The following is a 16,714-nucleotide window of genomic DNA, read 5'->3' on the forward strand; positions in this document are numbered from 1 at the left end:
TGAAGATAACTATTTTACTCCCAAGCAGTTTCCACAAGATTGCATCACTTGCATAAAGTCAAGCATGTGTGACTTGTATCAGTGGTTTAAATGACCAGTTTCTTGTACTATAGCTGAGTCACAGTAGCTTTCTCATTACATCTCCCCCCCCCCCCCCCCCCCCCGTTTTAAACTATGCTTTATTTGTCCAACTGATTTTTGAATACACAGAGTTGAGTGAAGCCCATTTTGTTCAAGGACTAGGAATATTTCCAGTATATTTATATGTATGCTTATCTTTATACCCACATGTATAAATTCATCTTATTCATGCATGGAATTTAACTCAGCAGGTCCAGAGTAAGTAATTTTTCTTTAGTTGTCATCTTTTGGCTTGGGCTTAGGCCTGTTCTGCTTGGCCACGGTAGACAGAACTTGAGGTAAGAGGGCAAAGTTGCAAAAAGACTGGTTACCTCCATGCAAAGACAGATTTTCATTAGAGCTGCCCCAAAATGTAATAAGCTTCTTGGGAGCTAGTGGATTTCTCTTTCCCTGAAAGTCTACAGGCAAAGGCTAAATGGCCACTTTACAGATCTGTTTTAGGATTTCTTTGAGGTAGCTGTTGTACTAGGTGACTTTAAATTTCCTCTGACCGCCTATGAAACTTTTTTTCTTTTTAGTAATAATTTAAGATTCTGGTGTATGACCAACAATTGCCAGTCAGACTCTTGGGTCTTAGTAGGAGCTGGATGGTAATTCCATAATTTGCTCTCATTCTGTTGGAGGAAATTTTTGCCATTAAAATGTGAGTAAATGTTTATGGGGGAATATTGGAGAATTTTGAACTTGACACTACCATATAATATCTTACTTGTAGGTTTAGGTAGAGCTGGCAACAGGTATAAATACTCTTAGCTTCCTGATTCTGTCACCAAAGGGCTGTGACATTGAAGGAAAATATTTATATCTCATTAGATCATAGCTTATGAGATATGAGGCTAAGGTTAAGTGGCTAGGCCTTTGTTACCTTCTGTGTCAGAGGAAGGATTTGAATTCCTGACTCATGATGTAATATTCTAACTGTAGTACCGTGCTAGGGGAGGGAAGGAGGGAGGAAAAGAGGGGGAGAGAGAGAGAAGGGGGGGAGAGATTGAGAGAGAGAGATTGAGAGAGAGAGAGATATGCAGACAGACAGAGAGAGGGGAAGAGAGAATGACTTTTCCCAGGTGACATGGCCGCTAATATCAAAAGTACATGGAAATCCAAATCTTGATTCCAAGACCAACACTATAGCTACTCTACCACTGTAGAAGTACCGTTGTTCCAAGTGAAAATAAGGAGAGAAAGTAAATACATGAGTACTGGGTCAGAATCAAGCAATGTTGTTGTTCAGTTGTGTCTTCTTCAGTGGCTTGCCCAGGGGCACACAACTGGTAAATGTCTGAGGCCAGATTTGAACTTGAATTTAAAGTTGTCTTCCTTACTCCAGGCCCAGCATTCTGTGTACTCTGGACCACCTAGCTGGCTCAGTCAAGGCCTATCTGGGGTCATCTCTGATACCTGTTGGTTGTGTGACCCTGAGCAAGTCATTTAACCTAGAAGTACTCGGCAATTCTGTAAAACTAGATATATCAGAACAAGTGCTGATCTGCATTGGTCACTAGGTGTCCCTTCTACCAATAAAATAATAACCCTGTCCTCTCCAGACTTGTGATTTCATTGGCATAGGGAATCTTTCTGTGGCCAATTTGTGTATACTAAGTAATATAGCCGTAGAGCTATAGATATATCTAGATCTATTCTGTAAATTTTGTAGAGGGGCAGAGAAATGTGCAAAGTTTCATCTTTGTAATAAATAATAATTGTGTGTCAAACTGGAAATTGTCCTCATGTTGTGAGTTGCATCATTTTGGACGATTTTATATTACTTTTTCTTTTCTTCCCCCATTATGACCGTGCACTTTAGGTTCTCGATTTTCAGAGATATTTGCCTTAGGTTTGTAATGAGTTTTTCCTTCAAATTCTGTGCCCTGCAAGAACTAAAATGATCGAAACTTATGAGATGCCATCTATCAGTGGTGACTCTACAGGGATGTAGGATGGCTTTTTGTACATTTAACATGCACAGCCAATGAATCTATGATTCCAGTTGGATATTTGGAACTGGAAAAGGACCTTGCGGATGAGGAAACTGAGGCTGAGAGATGATGAATGATTGGCATTTCTTTCTTTTTTAAAAAAATTATTTATTTTTATAGTTTTCAACATTCCCTTCCGTAAGTTTTAAATTTTCTCCCCCACCATCCCCAAGATAGCATGCAATCTGATATAGACTCTACATATACATTCCTATTAAACACATTTTGATATTAGTCATGTTGCATAGAAGAATTATAATGAATGGGAAAAAACATGAGAGAGTCTGCTTCGCTCTGCATTCAGACTCCATAGTTCTTACTCAGGATGTGGATGGCATTTTCCATCATGAGTCCTTTGGAATTGTTTTAGATCCTTGCATTGCTGGAGTGACATTCTGAGTAGATTCCCCTTCCTCAGTAAATGACTGCAACCTCAGTAAACCTAAGTCAGTGGATGTTGAAGCTCAGCTTGGTTTTCATAACCTCCTCAACCCCCCCGCCCCCCCCCTCCAAGTTATATCATCTGCTGAGCCAGAATTAACACCATATTCTTGCTGAAGAATTTTCTCATTTTTCATTTCTTTCAGGTGTCAGGTTTTACCATGTTACCCCAAAATAATAATAGCTGGCATTTATAGTTCTTACTATGTGCTGGGCACTGACGTAAGTGCTTTACAAATATTGGAAGGTAGGGAGAGGCAAACAGAAGTTACATAACTTGTTCAGGATCACACAGCCAGTTTAGTGACCGAGGCCACATTTGAACTCAGGTCTTCCTGACTCCAGATCCTGTACTCTATCCGTTGTACCACCAAAAAAGCATCTTTCGATGTTCTTGAAAGGAGTCAGATGCAGTCAGGTGTAAACTACTTTGTACTTGTACCTGAGGGGAAATCACTTCTGTCCTTGTGCCTTGAAAGAAAATCACTTCTCCCCTCACTGTTCTATTTTCCTCATTTGTAATAACTTCACTAACTTTGTTGCAGGGCTGTTGTGAGAAAAGCCCTTTGTTTGCTAACTTTCACATCCACAAGAATGTGTTTTGGTTGTGTTTGTTTTATGATAGCCAGGTCTGTGTCAAACTGGTTTAAGCAGAGTTGTTACTGCCACCCAGAGAATGGCAAAGAGACACACTTGGAGGCCCGGAAGCCTCATTTCTTAGTACAATCAATATCATGTTTGTGGACATTTATTATAATTTGTTTGCCTTGACACCTTTTCTTGCTGTTAGCAATTGATAGAAAGCTGGCCTTAGGGTCAAGAAGACCTTAAAGTCTTGCCTCTGACACAAGTTATCTCTTCCACATCTCGACTTTCCCCATCATGGTTCTGACGTATTGTGTGTCGGCATAAGAAATTAAATGGGAATTTTTGGGATTTTTGTGCAGATGATGAGAAGGCCTGTAGACCAACATAGAAAAAGTATTTTTACTTAACATTGACCTACATACAGCTTATGACCAAACAGTCAACCCAAATTTTATAATAAGGTACTCCATGAAAGAAAAAGAAAAAATTTAGGCTTCTTCTGTAGTATGAAGAGAGGACCAAAAATTTTGGGATATCACCCTCCTAACCCCCAGGATGTGGAAGGGATAACTATGCTGTCTGTGCCCCCTGGGGAGATTAGTTAATTTACTTTGGGTCAGGCATCTCTCTAAACTGATCTGCATTGATAAAGTACCCTGACCTGGGAATTCCTTATTTATGTACATATATTAGAATCCTACTGTTAATAGCTCATTGTTATGCTGATTTACATATATTATATTCCTCCAGTATAACTTTTTGAGACAACGGGGTTAAGTGACTTTCTCAGGGCCATACAGCTAGTAAGTGTCCGAAGCTGGGTTTGAACTCAGGCTCTCCCAACTTCAGGGCCAGTGCTGTATCCACTGAGCTGCCTAACTGCCCCCAGTATAACTCTTATGGTGGGTCTTACCCCCCACCCCCTTCTAGTCAGCTATTTTGAAATAATCCACTGTCATGGAATATATCCCACAGAAGGGAGTGATCTAGTCATTCATATAGAAAAAAACAAAATGATAAAAATTGTCAGTTGTCCAAATGTAACAGGCATTGGATGACCAATCTGCTAGTAGACTTGTAGGCATATAGACATTGCAAATAGATGATAAGTTAGAACCAGTACACAATAGGAAGGAGAACGTGCCATAGAGTATTTAGAAACTGTACGGTACTTTCAACAATCAGTCCCAAGCTGCTCCCTTTCACAAATAAACATCCATCCTTTTTGTCTCAATGGTCCTGTGTGATTAAAAATCTTAATATATCATATTCTAAAGAGTGATGGATGTGGTGACCCTGAAGGGAATGGAGACAGATTCTTAGGGATGCAGGTTGGCTACAGCTTTAGATTCCTTTCCAAATGGGCTAATAATACTTTTTTCTTCTCCTTCCTAATAGGAGATGGGACCCCAAGAGAAAACAGCCCTTTCATTAACAATACTGACATGGAAAGAGAGAATATTTATGAAGGAAAGAACATGGCTCTGTTTGAGGTAAGTTGCTTTCTTTCCTTTATGTAGTGAATGTACAAATACAACTAATTTTAACCAAGGGTATTTGTTGGTAAAGGTAAAGTCTGTTAATTCATCATTGACACAAATTGCCTTTTTATTATTGTGTAAATTAGTAAATGTTTGAGGGTGAGTTAAATGAATTTCCCCCACCCCCGAAGTTACTTTTCTAAGGTTGAGCCAAACTTTTCTGCATTTGAAACTTTAAGGATAAAGCTTGCAAAAATATGTACAGAAAAATGTCAGTGCTTCAGTAATTGAAGCATTAAAAAAAATGCCAGTGAGTAAAAAAGAGTGAATGGCTAGATCCACCTTTTCTGAATTACAGCCTTTTAAAATCTTCTTGGTTGTTCTTATTGGTGTAAATTGGGGGAGCAGGTAGAGAAGGAAGAATGTTGGTATGTATTTGGTGTTAAAAGAGAACTGTTGAATTAAATCACCATTCAAATTGCCTTTTTTGAAGGAAGAAGTCTTAATTTTATGCCTCCTGAGCACTGACAGATTTCATTGATAACCATTCCCCAAGTGGCTCTAATGCTTATTTACCCATTTACTCAGGGTGAGTAAGTACTTATGCTCTGTAAATTGAAGAGACTGATTTCCTTCACTGAGTGGTTTGTTCACTACATGTCAGCAGAGGTTTTTTTTTCTTTGTACTTTTTCTTTTCAAAGTTGGAAGATTTTAAAAATACCAATGTTAGGGTGCATTCTTACAGCAAAACAAAATGTTCTTTTTTGTGCTATCATCCAAACAGGAAGAAATGGATAGCAACCCCATGGTATCGTCGCTTCTTAATAAACTAGCAAATTACACCAATCTGAGTCAGGGTGTGGTCGAACATGAGGAGGATGAAGATAGCAAGAGAAAAGAAATCAAGGTATTTTCGTTGAGAATCTATTCTCTTCCTCCTCCTCCTCCTTCTCCTTCTTCTTGTTTCTCCTTCTCCTTCTTTCTCCTCCTCCTCCTTTTCCTCCTCCTCCTTTTCCTCCTGCTTCTTCTTTAAAGAATACAAAGATTACTGTTTGTTAATTTAAAAAAATACAACATTCTGAGGAGAACAGAATTCAACCATAAAAGTTCTTGTACAACAAGATATCTTCCAATATTTGTTGGTATGTTATATTAAGATTGCATAAGATCACTTAATAGACATCACCACAGAGAAAACTTTGTTCAGTGATCCTTTTTTGTAAATTATCCCTCAAGAAATAAAACAGGGTGTGGGTGTGTGTTTATACAGGATGTCCCAAGACTTAGTGCAGTTTTAAGACTTTTGGGACACTCTATATTGTATGCTTGCTTAAAGCTGTTTGTCTTTGTCACAGAGGATGGTTTGTGTAGAATTAGAATGGAAGAGGGTGGGGGCCTATAATAATTCAATTTGGCTTCAGAGTTTTCTGTTGTAGCTATGTAGTCTTAATTGAAGGGAATGTTGGACAAAATAAGTTTATAAAACTCTCTCATTGGACAAAGTGAAGGCACGTATTGCGCTTGTGGTTCCCAAATCCTAGGACTTCTAAACAATTATTCCATGAAGACTCCTCAAATCAAACAGTGCCCCTGTTGGCCATCTCTCTATCATATGGACTCAAAAGAACTTTTGAGGAATTGTGGAAATATTAAATTCCCTGCTGCTCCAAAGCCAGAAATAAAACATCCCTGCCCTCAGACCTTGCACTCTGCTGGAGGCATCAAGACAATGTTGTTGATTTGAGGACGTGTTGTCTGAGATTTTATTTGCCTTCTGTTTCAGGCTCCACGGATGGGAACCTTCATCGGGGTCTACTTGCCCTGCCTGCAGAACATCCTTGGGGTCATTCTGTTTCTGCGTTTAACATGGATCGTAGGCGCAGCGGGGATCCTTGAATCCTTCATCATCGTGTTCATGTGCTGTACTTGTGTGAGTAGGACGTTGCCTTAACCATGTTAGCATACTCTTGAAGTAATGGTTTACATACAGTTAACTGACAGGCTAATTTAGTACTCATTCTTCCCTCTTACTAGACAACACTTCATATTGGCATAGCAGAATGGTATACAGTATGACCAAACTATACTTATGAAAAGAAAGCAAATTGCATCTCTTCAAAAAAAATTAAAGTCCCAAGATTCACATTGCTAATTCAGACTGATTTTATCTAGTTAGTCTGAGTGAAATGTTTTACTCTGCCTGCATTTGACAAGAGAACAAAATTATCCCTTTGTTTATTCCTTGATTAAGCTTTAGAATCAGTTTCACAGATGAGAGGTACCTCTAGACCAATTTAGTCATTCCCCACCCCCATCCCCAGAGGCATTTCAGCTGAGACCTAGAGAGGAGAGTGACTTGTTTAAAGTCACATAGCTTGTTGGCGTCAGTGGTGGGACTGGAATAGACCTCAACTACGTAGATGACGGATGACAACATACACAAATGGAATAACTAAGTGATTACTAATAGAGATAATTGAATGCTTTGGCACAGTTCAAAGTGGTAAACCTTTTGGGTGTGAAATACTTCATGCATTTTAGATTTAAATTTCTATATTTTGTGAATTATAATCCCAGAATATTTTCTCCAGGCTTTTAAAAAATGGTTTAACTGTAGACATTTTAAGATAATTACCCTGATCAGTTTAAAAACAAATAATTGTCTTTGGGCTAGGAATGGTGAGAGAGACAGTTAAAACACAAAACAATGCAAAATAAAGTTTACGTCACTGAAGTTCAGAGCTAAGAGACAAATAAATGGAAACTTGATGATTTTTAAGTTTGTTGTATCAAGAGAGTTTTAAATATTTGAAAGCCCCTGCTGACAAAGACATCTTTAGTCTTTTTGCGATCTTTAGAAGTGGGAAGTGGTATTTTTTTTAAGGTGGATACAGTGTCAGTAGACCAGCTCAAGAATTGTTGAAATAATCCCAGGCAGGAGATATTGATGGCCTAAACTACAGTTAGTACAAGAAGGATAGATAGAAAGAAGCACTTAAGGGAGTATGAACGAAAAATAAAATTTGACAATAAGGAAGGAGGGAGAAGAAGAAACAAAGTAATGCTAAAGTTTCAAGTCTAAGAGACTTGAAGGTAGCACCTTTAAGAACAGTAGCAGTCCTTATACTATTGGACTATAAGGTGAACAAGATGATTTCAGAAAAAACTGGAAAGTGTTAAATGAGTTGATGACAAGTGAAGTGGGCAGAACCAGGAGAACACTGTATACAGTAACAGCAACGTTGAAACGATGATCAACCGTGAAAGACTTAGCTGCTCTGATCAAGATGATGATCCAAGACAGCTCCAAAGGACCCATGGTGAAAAATGCTTTCAGAGAGAGAAACTACGAACTCCTGAGTGCAGCTTGAAACATAACCTTTTCACTTTGTTTATTTTTCTTCTAAAGTGTGTGTGTGTGTGTGTGTGTGTGTGTGTTTTATTTTGTTAAGATGTGTTTTATGTAATGTCACATGTATAATCAATATATTTCTTGCCTTCTCAAGGAGTTGTGGGGGGTGGGGTGGGGGATGGGAATTTGGAAATCAAAATTTTAGAAAATGAATGTTATAAAAGAAAATAGTGATCCGATTTGGAATCTTTGAGTTTGGAGTGGAGAGACATCCCATACAGGAAGGCTGAGTTGATGTGGTATAAGATGTGGTGTAAATGTTAGGATATTGAAGATCTGGAGAAATATGTTTCAGAGGCATCTGCATATTGATGGCTGATGCCAGGAAATAGAACAAGTGTGCATATCCATATGTGTATAGCCATAATAGATGTTTGTGTGTGTATACACATTCATGCATATGGATGTAAACATGGGGCCAAAAGAGCAAACCCAGGGGAGGGGAAGGAAGGCAGGTTGAGGAAGGGGTATATCATCAAAGGTAAATGAGTAAGAGTAGAAGTAGGATCAGTCACTGAGTTTAAAAAGGAAGGGGACATTCACAACATCGGATGATGTCAATCCCCTTCTCAAACCCCCACCCTCACCCCCACCACCCCATCCTTCTCCAGTCATCTGTTACTTGTAGGAGAAAGTATTCTGGTATCACTCTGGTAACACTCCAAATTCAGACCTTCTTTTCTGTCTAGTCAACCTGGTCCTCCTCCACATTCTGTTCCAGGTATTCCCTACACTACCCTCCAAATAAATATGTTCTTTTCCTGCCTTCAGACTTCTACCCATGTTCTTATCTGAATGACTCCCCCCTCCCCCCGTTCCCCCTCCTGCCATCTGTCCAGATTTTCCGATTTTACTCATCTGTTAAGAGCCATTTAAAGTCCTCTTTTTTGCCCAGAGGTTTTCCCTCAGGGTTCTTATCTTTCCTCTGAACTCTCCTTGTAAGTGTGGCTCATTTTGAGCTCTTAATCTCATATTGTCTTTGAAGTGCCCTTAGCTAAACATTTCATGTGTGTCTCTTTTATCTCTCGAATTAGATTATAAACTTCGAAGGCATAGACCACATTAAAAAGTTTTTTTCTCCCTTTTCCCTTGGCAAAAGATGCCATGCTGCATACAAGTATACCCCTACTGATGTTAATAGGTTTTGTAATAACATTCTTGAAATGATGTTACTAGGGAATGGACAAGTGTGTGATATCACTGGAACCAGTGTAGATGGTCATTTTCTCTAATTTTAGAATGCTGCCTAGAAAAGTAGGGTCAGATTCAAATAGAAACAGATCCTGTTGGCCATATATTGACAGAGAAAATGACAAGTGAACACTATCTTTGCTTTATTGTATTTTTACTTATTTTTGTTAAATACTTGCCAACTACTAATCCAGTTCTGGTTGAGCACAGGAGTTTTGTTGGCTACATTTGGCCCAAAGGCTTTGAGTTTTACACCTCTGGCTTTGAGCACTTAGAGTTTAAGTGACCTGCCCTCAACTTGCACAGCCTGTATGTGTCAGAGGCACACAGCTTGTATGTGTCAGAACAGAGATATCAAAGACAGCTTTATATAAATTCACAAATTTCACTCTCCTGGTGGTCAGGTTGCAGGACCCTGTGCTGGTCTTACTAAATATTACTGTATTTTTTTTGATGCTTCTTAAACAGTCTTATTTTTAAAGGGGTAGTTGACCAAATTGTGTCATATAAGGGTTTCCTAACTTTGTAGTGGCAAAATGACTTTGGTTTTGCTGCCCCTATGAAGGATATGTCTGTATTTGTTGGATAAATGCATGACTGGGAAGGACACTATATTTAGGGGCTAAGATCACCCCTGAATTTTTAAAGAAGACAGTTCTGGGTATTAGGAAAGGAGTAATACCTAGGAGTTAGGAATCCAGAGGAAGCTAATCTGATCTTCTATGGAATTATTTTAGAATATTAGGTATAAAATCACGGAATTTACTTGTCAGATACCGTTGATAACAAAAATACTCTAAAGGATCAAATGACTAAGAAAGATGCTTTGAGCTTTTCAGAGAAATTTAAATGGTATCTATAAATTGACTTCTTCACAATGCTATGACCAGAAATTTCTCAGGTGAACACTTTTTTATAAATTTTTTAATAAAATTTTAAAATTTTATAAAATTTAAATTTATAAAATTTTTTAATAAAGTGATTAAGAAAACATGCTTTCTTTCACATTTTCTTTTTTCCAGACGATGCTGACCGCAATATCTATGAGCGCCATAGCAACAAACGGTGTAGTTCCAGGTAACGGATTTAGGCCATTCTACCCTCTTAACCTTGTTTCACATTTATAATGTATTTTGAAGGCTGGCTTTTGTCAAGGAGGCCTTAGGGTTCAGTGACTAATTATAACGTGACCTTGGGGAGAATGATAGCAGCTCTCCCAGTTATGGTAGTGACTGCTATTCCAAAGACAGGGCTAACAATGTTTCTGTTTGCCAGAGGTTGCCAACATCTGGTGTCTATGAAATTAAATGAGGTGAAACAAAAGGGATTTGGTAGCTCTTTACTTGGTTGTTTTTTGGAGTTGAGTTGTCAAGGGTCCCTCATTCCCCACTAACTGGACTGTCTGTGTTACTGGTTTTGTGTTTTTTTTTCCTTCACATTTGGTAGTGATTACTGTTGTGTGAATGTTGCCATATGTGGTGCATCAGCGTCCTAGCAGGGTCTTCCTGGGTCTTAGATCGGGTCTTTGAGGGTGACCCCTGAATTCTAGCAGTAATTTGCCTTGCATAATTGGTGTGGCTCTTCCTGACCCCAGTGATCTCACTGCCTCCAAGTTCTATAGAGCATGAACTACCCCGCTTCCTGATGTTTTCTTAATATTTCTCTTGAAGAGCTCTTAATGATTTCTTATTCCAAATGGACCATTTTGGTGTTTCTTAAGTATATAAAATGACTCATGCAACTTAAGCATGTTTTATGACCAGCTCCCATATTCAGATACTACTTTTTAAATGTGCAGTGTGTCTCCTATTAAATAAGACAGCAATTCATTCTAATCTAAAGAGTATTTTTAGACCAGCCTATTTTTAGCCATTTAAAAAGCTTAAACACTCTTATCTTTATGGAAAGGTTACATTTTCTTCATGAAGTAGCATTGTTTATCCTGAATTTTTATTTCCTGACAGAACTGTTATTTTCTTTGAAAATCAACCATTTATTTTCTCTTTTGAATGTTTTAATAAATCATACCCATGCGGGTGGTGGGTGGTTGTGTGTTATATGGTGTGTCTCTATGTTAGGCTTGTGGATGGGGGCAGGAAGGAAAAGTGAGATGTAAAATGTCTTGAAAACATGCCATAAGGTTTAGCTGGTGGTGACTGGATGAGAAGGTGGCTTTCATAAAAACCACCATATGATTTTTGCTTCTATGCATGGCCCATTGAAAGGAGGCCTGCCTTATTAATAATTAGCTAGCATTTTTGCAGTGCTTAAGCCAGTGCTGTCTCATAGCACCTACTTTCCAGGATTATGAAGATATTATTATCCTAATTTCACAGATAAGGAAATTGAGGCAGACAAAAGTAAAATGACTTGTTCCAGGGTCACACAGCTACTAAGCATCTGAGATCTAATTTGAACTCAGGTCTTCCTGACTTCTGGTTCAGTATCACCACTGCTGCCTTCGTGAAGAAGCACAGTGTGGTGGTGACTTATGCCAACTAAAATGCCTCTTATTGATTTGAGATAAGCTTCGCAGCCCAGCAATAATAAATAAAAATTGGTCTGTTATAAGAAATGTTGTTTCTGTCTTTCGGGAAGTGATTGTGAATTTACAGGGCATTCCTAGTATTCCTTTCACATTAATTTGCCAGTTAGAGCTGGGGCACATACATAACATTCTCTTGAACCAAGAAGATAACAAATCACAAAGACAAGCATTTTATTTTGCTTCTTAGACATTAGTAGTATTCTTTAAACAATCAGTCAAGCAAGGTTTTTCTAGTTCTTAAAATGATATGCTGGAAAAGGCTTCTAAAGAGTACAGAGGTTAGCAACATGCAGCCTGCAGCAAAGTTTACTTTAATGATGGGTTTTTGGTTTGAAGTTGCTTTATCATTTTGAAGCTTGGGGTAGGAACCTGTAACAGCAAATATCTCAGGGGTTTAATGTTCTTTAATAGGACTAGTTCTTAATATCTTTGCCTATGTGTGTGTTCAGTTGCCTTTCATTTTAATTTGGGCAGGAATACACAAAATTATAATTGTGGCTCGTTTTAAAAAAAAAAATGTTCTATCCCTTTTCTTGGAACCTGAGCCCTTTTTTCATATGGAAAGCAGAATTGCCCTCTCAGTTTTTTGTTACTCCAGCCCTCAGTTACTCTATAAAAACATGTTGTTGATTTTGTTTCATTTCTTCCTCTGCTTTTTGCAGCTGGAGGCTCATACTACATGATCTCGAGGTCCTTAGGTCCTGAATTTGGAGGGGCAGTCGGACTCTGTTTCTATCTGGGCACCACTTTTGCAGGAGCCATGTATATTTTGGGAACAATTGAGATTTTTTTGGTAAGTCTTTTGTTGGTTGTTTTATTGTTGAAATGCACTTTCTCTCTGTTGCTGTGGTCAGTTGTTTAAAAGCTATGAGCCCGTTCACAGGGATTAGATTAGGGACTGCACCTGTAATTTCATTATTATAGAGAACTTCCAGGTGAGGAAAGCCTCTTGACAAGTGCAGGCTTGCCTAGAGCACGAAGAGTTTAAGGGACTTGGCCAGGGTCATGTAGTGCCTGGCATACAGTAAGCGGTTAATAACTGCTTCTTGACTTGCCTCAGTCAGTTATATGTTACAGGCAGGACCTGAGCCCAGGTTGACTTAAAGGGCAGCTTCCTATCTGTGACACCACACCTCTTGGCCATTCTATTCAAAAAGGTTATCAAAAGTCACAGATCATTTGTCTAGAAGATCATTAATTATGAAACATCCTCTAATCTCTCACTATAGACATTAAACTCCAGGCCACACTTTTCACTGTTGCTCTCACATGCTTTATTCCACCTACAGTGGCTCTGTGCCTTTCCAAGGTCTTTAGTTTGAGACTATGCCAAACATAAGCTTTCTCTTTGTTTAACCTGAGGGATTTTATTGGAGCCTCAAGTAACACTGGGGAGACAAGATAAAAATAGCAGTCTTTGCTCTTAAAGGAGGTTACAGGACTGTAGGCGGAGACAACATGTACACACATAAGTATATACAAGAGAAATTCAAGGCTTTTTTTTTTAGGGGAATTGGATAAAGCTTAAGCTGAACTGTGAAGAAAACTAGGAATTGAGGGGAGAGGTCAGGAGTGTGTTCCAGGCATAAAGACAACCTGTAAAAGACATGAAAGTGAGATAAAATGTGTGAGGAGAAGCCAGGAGACAACTTTAGCTGTATCAAATCATTGCATTTTAGGAGAGTAATAACTGGAAAGTTGGGTTGGGACTTTAAATGACAAACAGGAGTTTATCTTTGATCCCAGAGTCCAAATGAGTGACATAGTCCATTCTGTACTTGAAGTAATTATTTTCTCCATTGTGTGGAAGATGGTTTGGAAAGGGTGGATTGAAATAGTCCGGGTGGGAGGCCATGAGGTTCTAAAACTAGGGGTGGTAGACCTGTGAGTGGAAAGAAAGGGACAGATAATAGCCTGCATTTGTGCAATACTTTAAGATTTGTAGATAATGTTCCCGTTTTACAGATTAGGAAACTGAGGCAATCAGCCACTAAATTACTTGCAGAGGGCCAATAGGAAACCAGGGCAATCAGACATTAAATGACCTGCCCAGGGTCACATGACTAGTAGGCCTCTGATGTAGGATTTGAACTTCCTGAGTTCAAGCCCAGGACTTGATCCAAAGTGCCATCTAGCAACTGAATAGATATGTGGGGTGAGGGTAAATGAGGAGTCTAGGAGGGCTCCAAGGTTGCAGATTTGAGGTTGGTGTTGTCCCTGGTAGGAGCAGGGTTCAGAGATGAGTTTTGGGGAGGTAGGTAAGTTCTCTTTTAGTCATGTTGAGTTTGAGATACCTATGTGATAACCAGTTTGAAATGTCTAGTAACTAAGTAGTTGCTCATATGACTAGAACTCAGGAGAGAGACTAGGATTTTATTTCTGGATGTGAGAGTGAGTCATTTGCTTCATGATGGATCACTGAACCCATGGGCTCTTGCAAGGTCACCAAGGATAGAAAACAAGTCTGTTAAAGTTGGGATAGTGGGAAAGCATGAGTTCTCAGCTATTTCTTGAGGGCTGCCAGACTGATGCCTCCATCTACACTGGAAATCTTCCAAGTCTTTTTTTTTTTCATCATGGTGACAAAACCTAGAGATTCCTAGTCTTCTGGTGGTTTTCTTCGCTATCATTAGATTCATTCTCCCCCACTCTCCTCCAAAAAACAAAACAACAAAGTTTTGTCAAAGTATGCTTGCCTCTAAAGATATAATTTTAATTGAGTTGAACATTAGATCTTTCCATTGAAATCAGTTACTAAATTTAGCCACCCAGGTAGGCTGGCTTGTTTTGTGGAGGAACAAGGAGGGGCAAGAGGAATGTTGGGAAACAGTTGCCAACAAATTCCTGCTGATTTCATTTAAGAATTTCAGCTAAATATAGCCATGGCGTATGCGTCAGTCAATGATAAACTTCCACTAACCAGTATCTCTTTTGCTTAGTTCCTTCTTTCTAACACTTTCAAATCCCTCTTCTTTCCTCTGGGGCTGCTTAAGAAATTAGGTTACAGGTTGGCTTAGCTGTTGGTTCTTTTAGATGATATTTTCATGCCTTCGAATGAATGGGAGAGATAGAAACCTGAATCTGTGGAGTGTCCTTCGGTTCCACCATCATATTCCCAGTCACCCAGTGTGTCTGATACGTTGTGCTAGTACCATGCCAGGCATGTTGGAAAACCTTAATAAGTGCTTTATGCACATACAGGGAGAGATGTAGTTATAAATGTCACTGCAGCAGTCTAGTGGGTGTGTTAAAATATACAGATCAGATCATAGATGCCTAAATGAAGTACAAAATGCTATTCAAATGAGGGAGAGATTATAGATGGAGAGGGATTGAGATCAGAGAAAGCTTCATGGTGGAGGTAGCATTGGAGTTGGTTCTTGAAAGATGGATAAGCTGTCACCACGTAGAAATTGGAGAGGAGTGGATTTTTTTTTTAATGGATGGGAATTTGTGGGCCAGAGAAAACTATTAGATATAGCTCCACTTTTTTTCCCTTCCAATTTCTTCTGAACAGTCAGTGATCAGCTTTTTGGGGAGAAAACTTAATTGATGAAAATCCCAGAAAAGTTACATGTTTGGGGTGTGTCCAACCTACAGGGATCAAAAAACTTATCTTTCGAATGGGTAGAAAACTGTACACTTCTAAGAAATTTCATGTTAAAGGCGTGTTTTTCTTTTCTTGCAGACTTACATCTGTCCGAGTGCTGCTATATTTCATGCAGAAGACGTCGAAGGAGAAAATGGAGCCATGCTCAACAATATGCGAGTTTATGGGACATGCACACTCGCCTTGATGGCCATGGTGGTGTTTGTAGGCGTAAAATACGTCAATAAGCTTGCCCTGGTATTTCTGACCTGTGTGATCCTCTCGATTCTTGCTATCTATGCTGGTGTCATCAAGACCGCCTTCGATCCCCCGGACATTCCGTAAGATGCCCCCATCCTTGCTTCAAGTGTCCGTATTTAGTACTGTGTCGAATAGCTAGAACAAGATGTTATTTGATGTGTGATGTGGTCTAGTCCTGCCTGCTTTTGGAAACTTTTAATTGTACTTGCACGCTTGTGAGTGTGCACAGTGTGTGCAGTCTTTCATGACTCTTGTATTGATTGACATGTATGTGGTCAGGTTTGAAGGGTTTTTGGCGGGGGGGCAGGGGAGAAGGAATTCTTTGGTGTTGTCCCCTTCACCTTTTTTCCCCACAGTCAATTATGTACCTTGGATTAATTTTTATTGTGATTTTTATGATATTTATTGTAAACAAAAGAGTTGAAAGAGTTTTAAAATATCTTTTGCCATTATTTTGTTTTGATATCTTAAAAAGGATGAGGGTTGTTTGTCTTTAAAAGAACCGAGGCTGAATGAATGCCCTTGTTAGGGTTTGAAGACTATTTAATCCACATATCACATATTACATCACTCTCCAGGTTTTCTGCAGTATTCCAGAAATTCAAGTCTGACTTGAATGATCTGTGAACTGCAAATACCTGAGGTGAGTTAATGCCCTCGGTTAGAAAGGAAAGAAGCATTTCTTAAGCACTTATCATACTCCAGGCATTGGGCTATGTGCTTGACAAATATTGTCTTATTTGATTCTCACATCAACCCTTTGGGTGCTGTTATCCCCATTTTACAGTTGAGGAAACCAAGGCTGAAGTTAAGTGACTTGTCCAAGGTCACACAGCTAGTAAGTGTCTGAGGCTGGATTTAAACTTAGGTCTTCCTGACTCTGGTTTCAGCGCTCTATCTGTTGCACTACCTCGCTGCCTCTGAAGCACTTGAAGAATGGCTTTTCCAATTGATGTCTTTACAGAAACCCTAAAGTCTGAGACCTTAAGCTTATTTTCCCTCTTAAAGTTGCCTTGCTTTAATCTTCTGTTACCCTTGTTAATGTATGTAGTATCAGTATTAGCATAGCTCCAGATGCTGCCAGT

The 16,714-nt window shown here is 39.0% G+C and overlaps 1 protein-coding gene across 2 annotated transcripts in view; it reads left to right on the forward strand.

Moving 5' to 3' along the window:
- SLC12A7 (solute carrier family 12 member 7) overlaps positions 1-16,714 on the forward strand; it is a 141,431-nt gene that overhangs the window by 61,576 nt on the left and 63,141 nt on the right. For both annotated transcript variants that reach the window (XM_036754591.1, XM_036754600.1), the window contains exons 2-7: positions 4,545-4,639; positions 5,413-5,535; positions 6,412-6,558; positions 10,254-10,308; positions 12,442-12,572; positions 15,468-15,709. In XM_036754591.1, coding sequence (XP_036610486.1) covers positions 4,545-4,639; positions 5,413-5,535; positions 6,412-6,558; positions 10,254-10,308; positions 12,442-12,572; positions 15,468-15,709 — 793 coding nt within the window. The remainder of the gene's footprint in view (positions 1-4,544; positions 4,640-5,412; positions 5,536-6,411; positions 6,559-10,253; positions 10,309-12,441; positions 12,573-15,467; positions 15,710-16,714) is intronic.

The sequence above is a fragment of the Trichosurus vulpecula genome, chromosome 1, assembly GCF_011100635.1.
Source record: "Trichosurus vulpecula isolate mTriVul1 chromosome 1, mTriVul1.pri, whole genome shotgun sequence".
NCBI lineage: Eukaryota > Metazoa > Chordata > Mammalia > Diprotodontia > Phalangeridae > Trichosurus > Trichosurus vulpecula.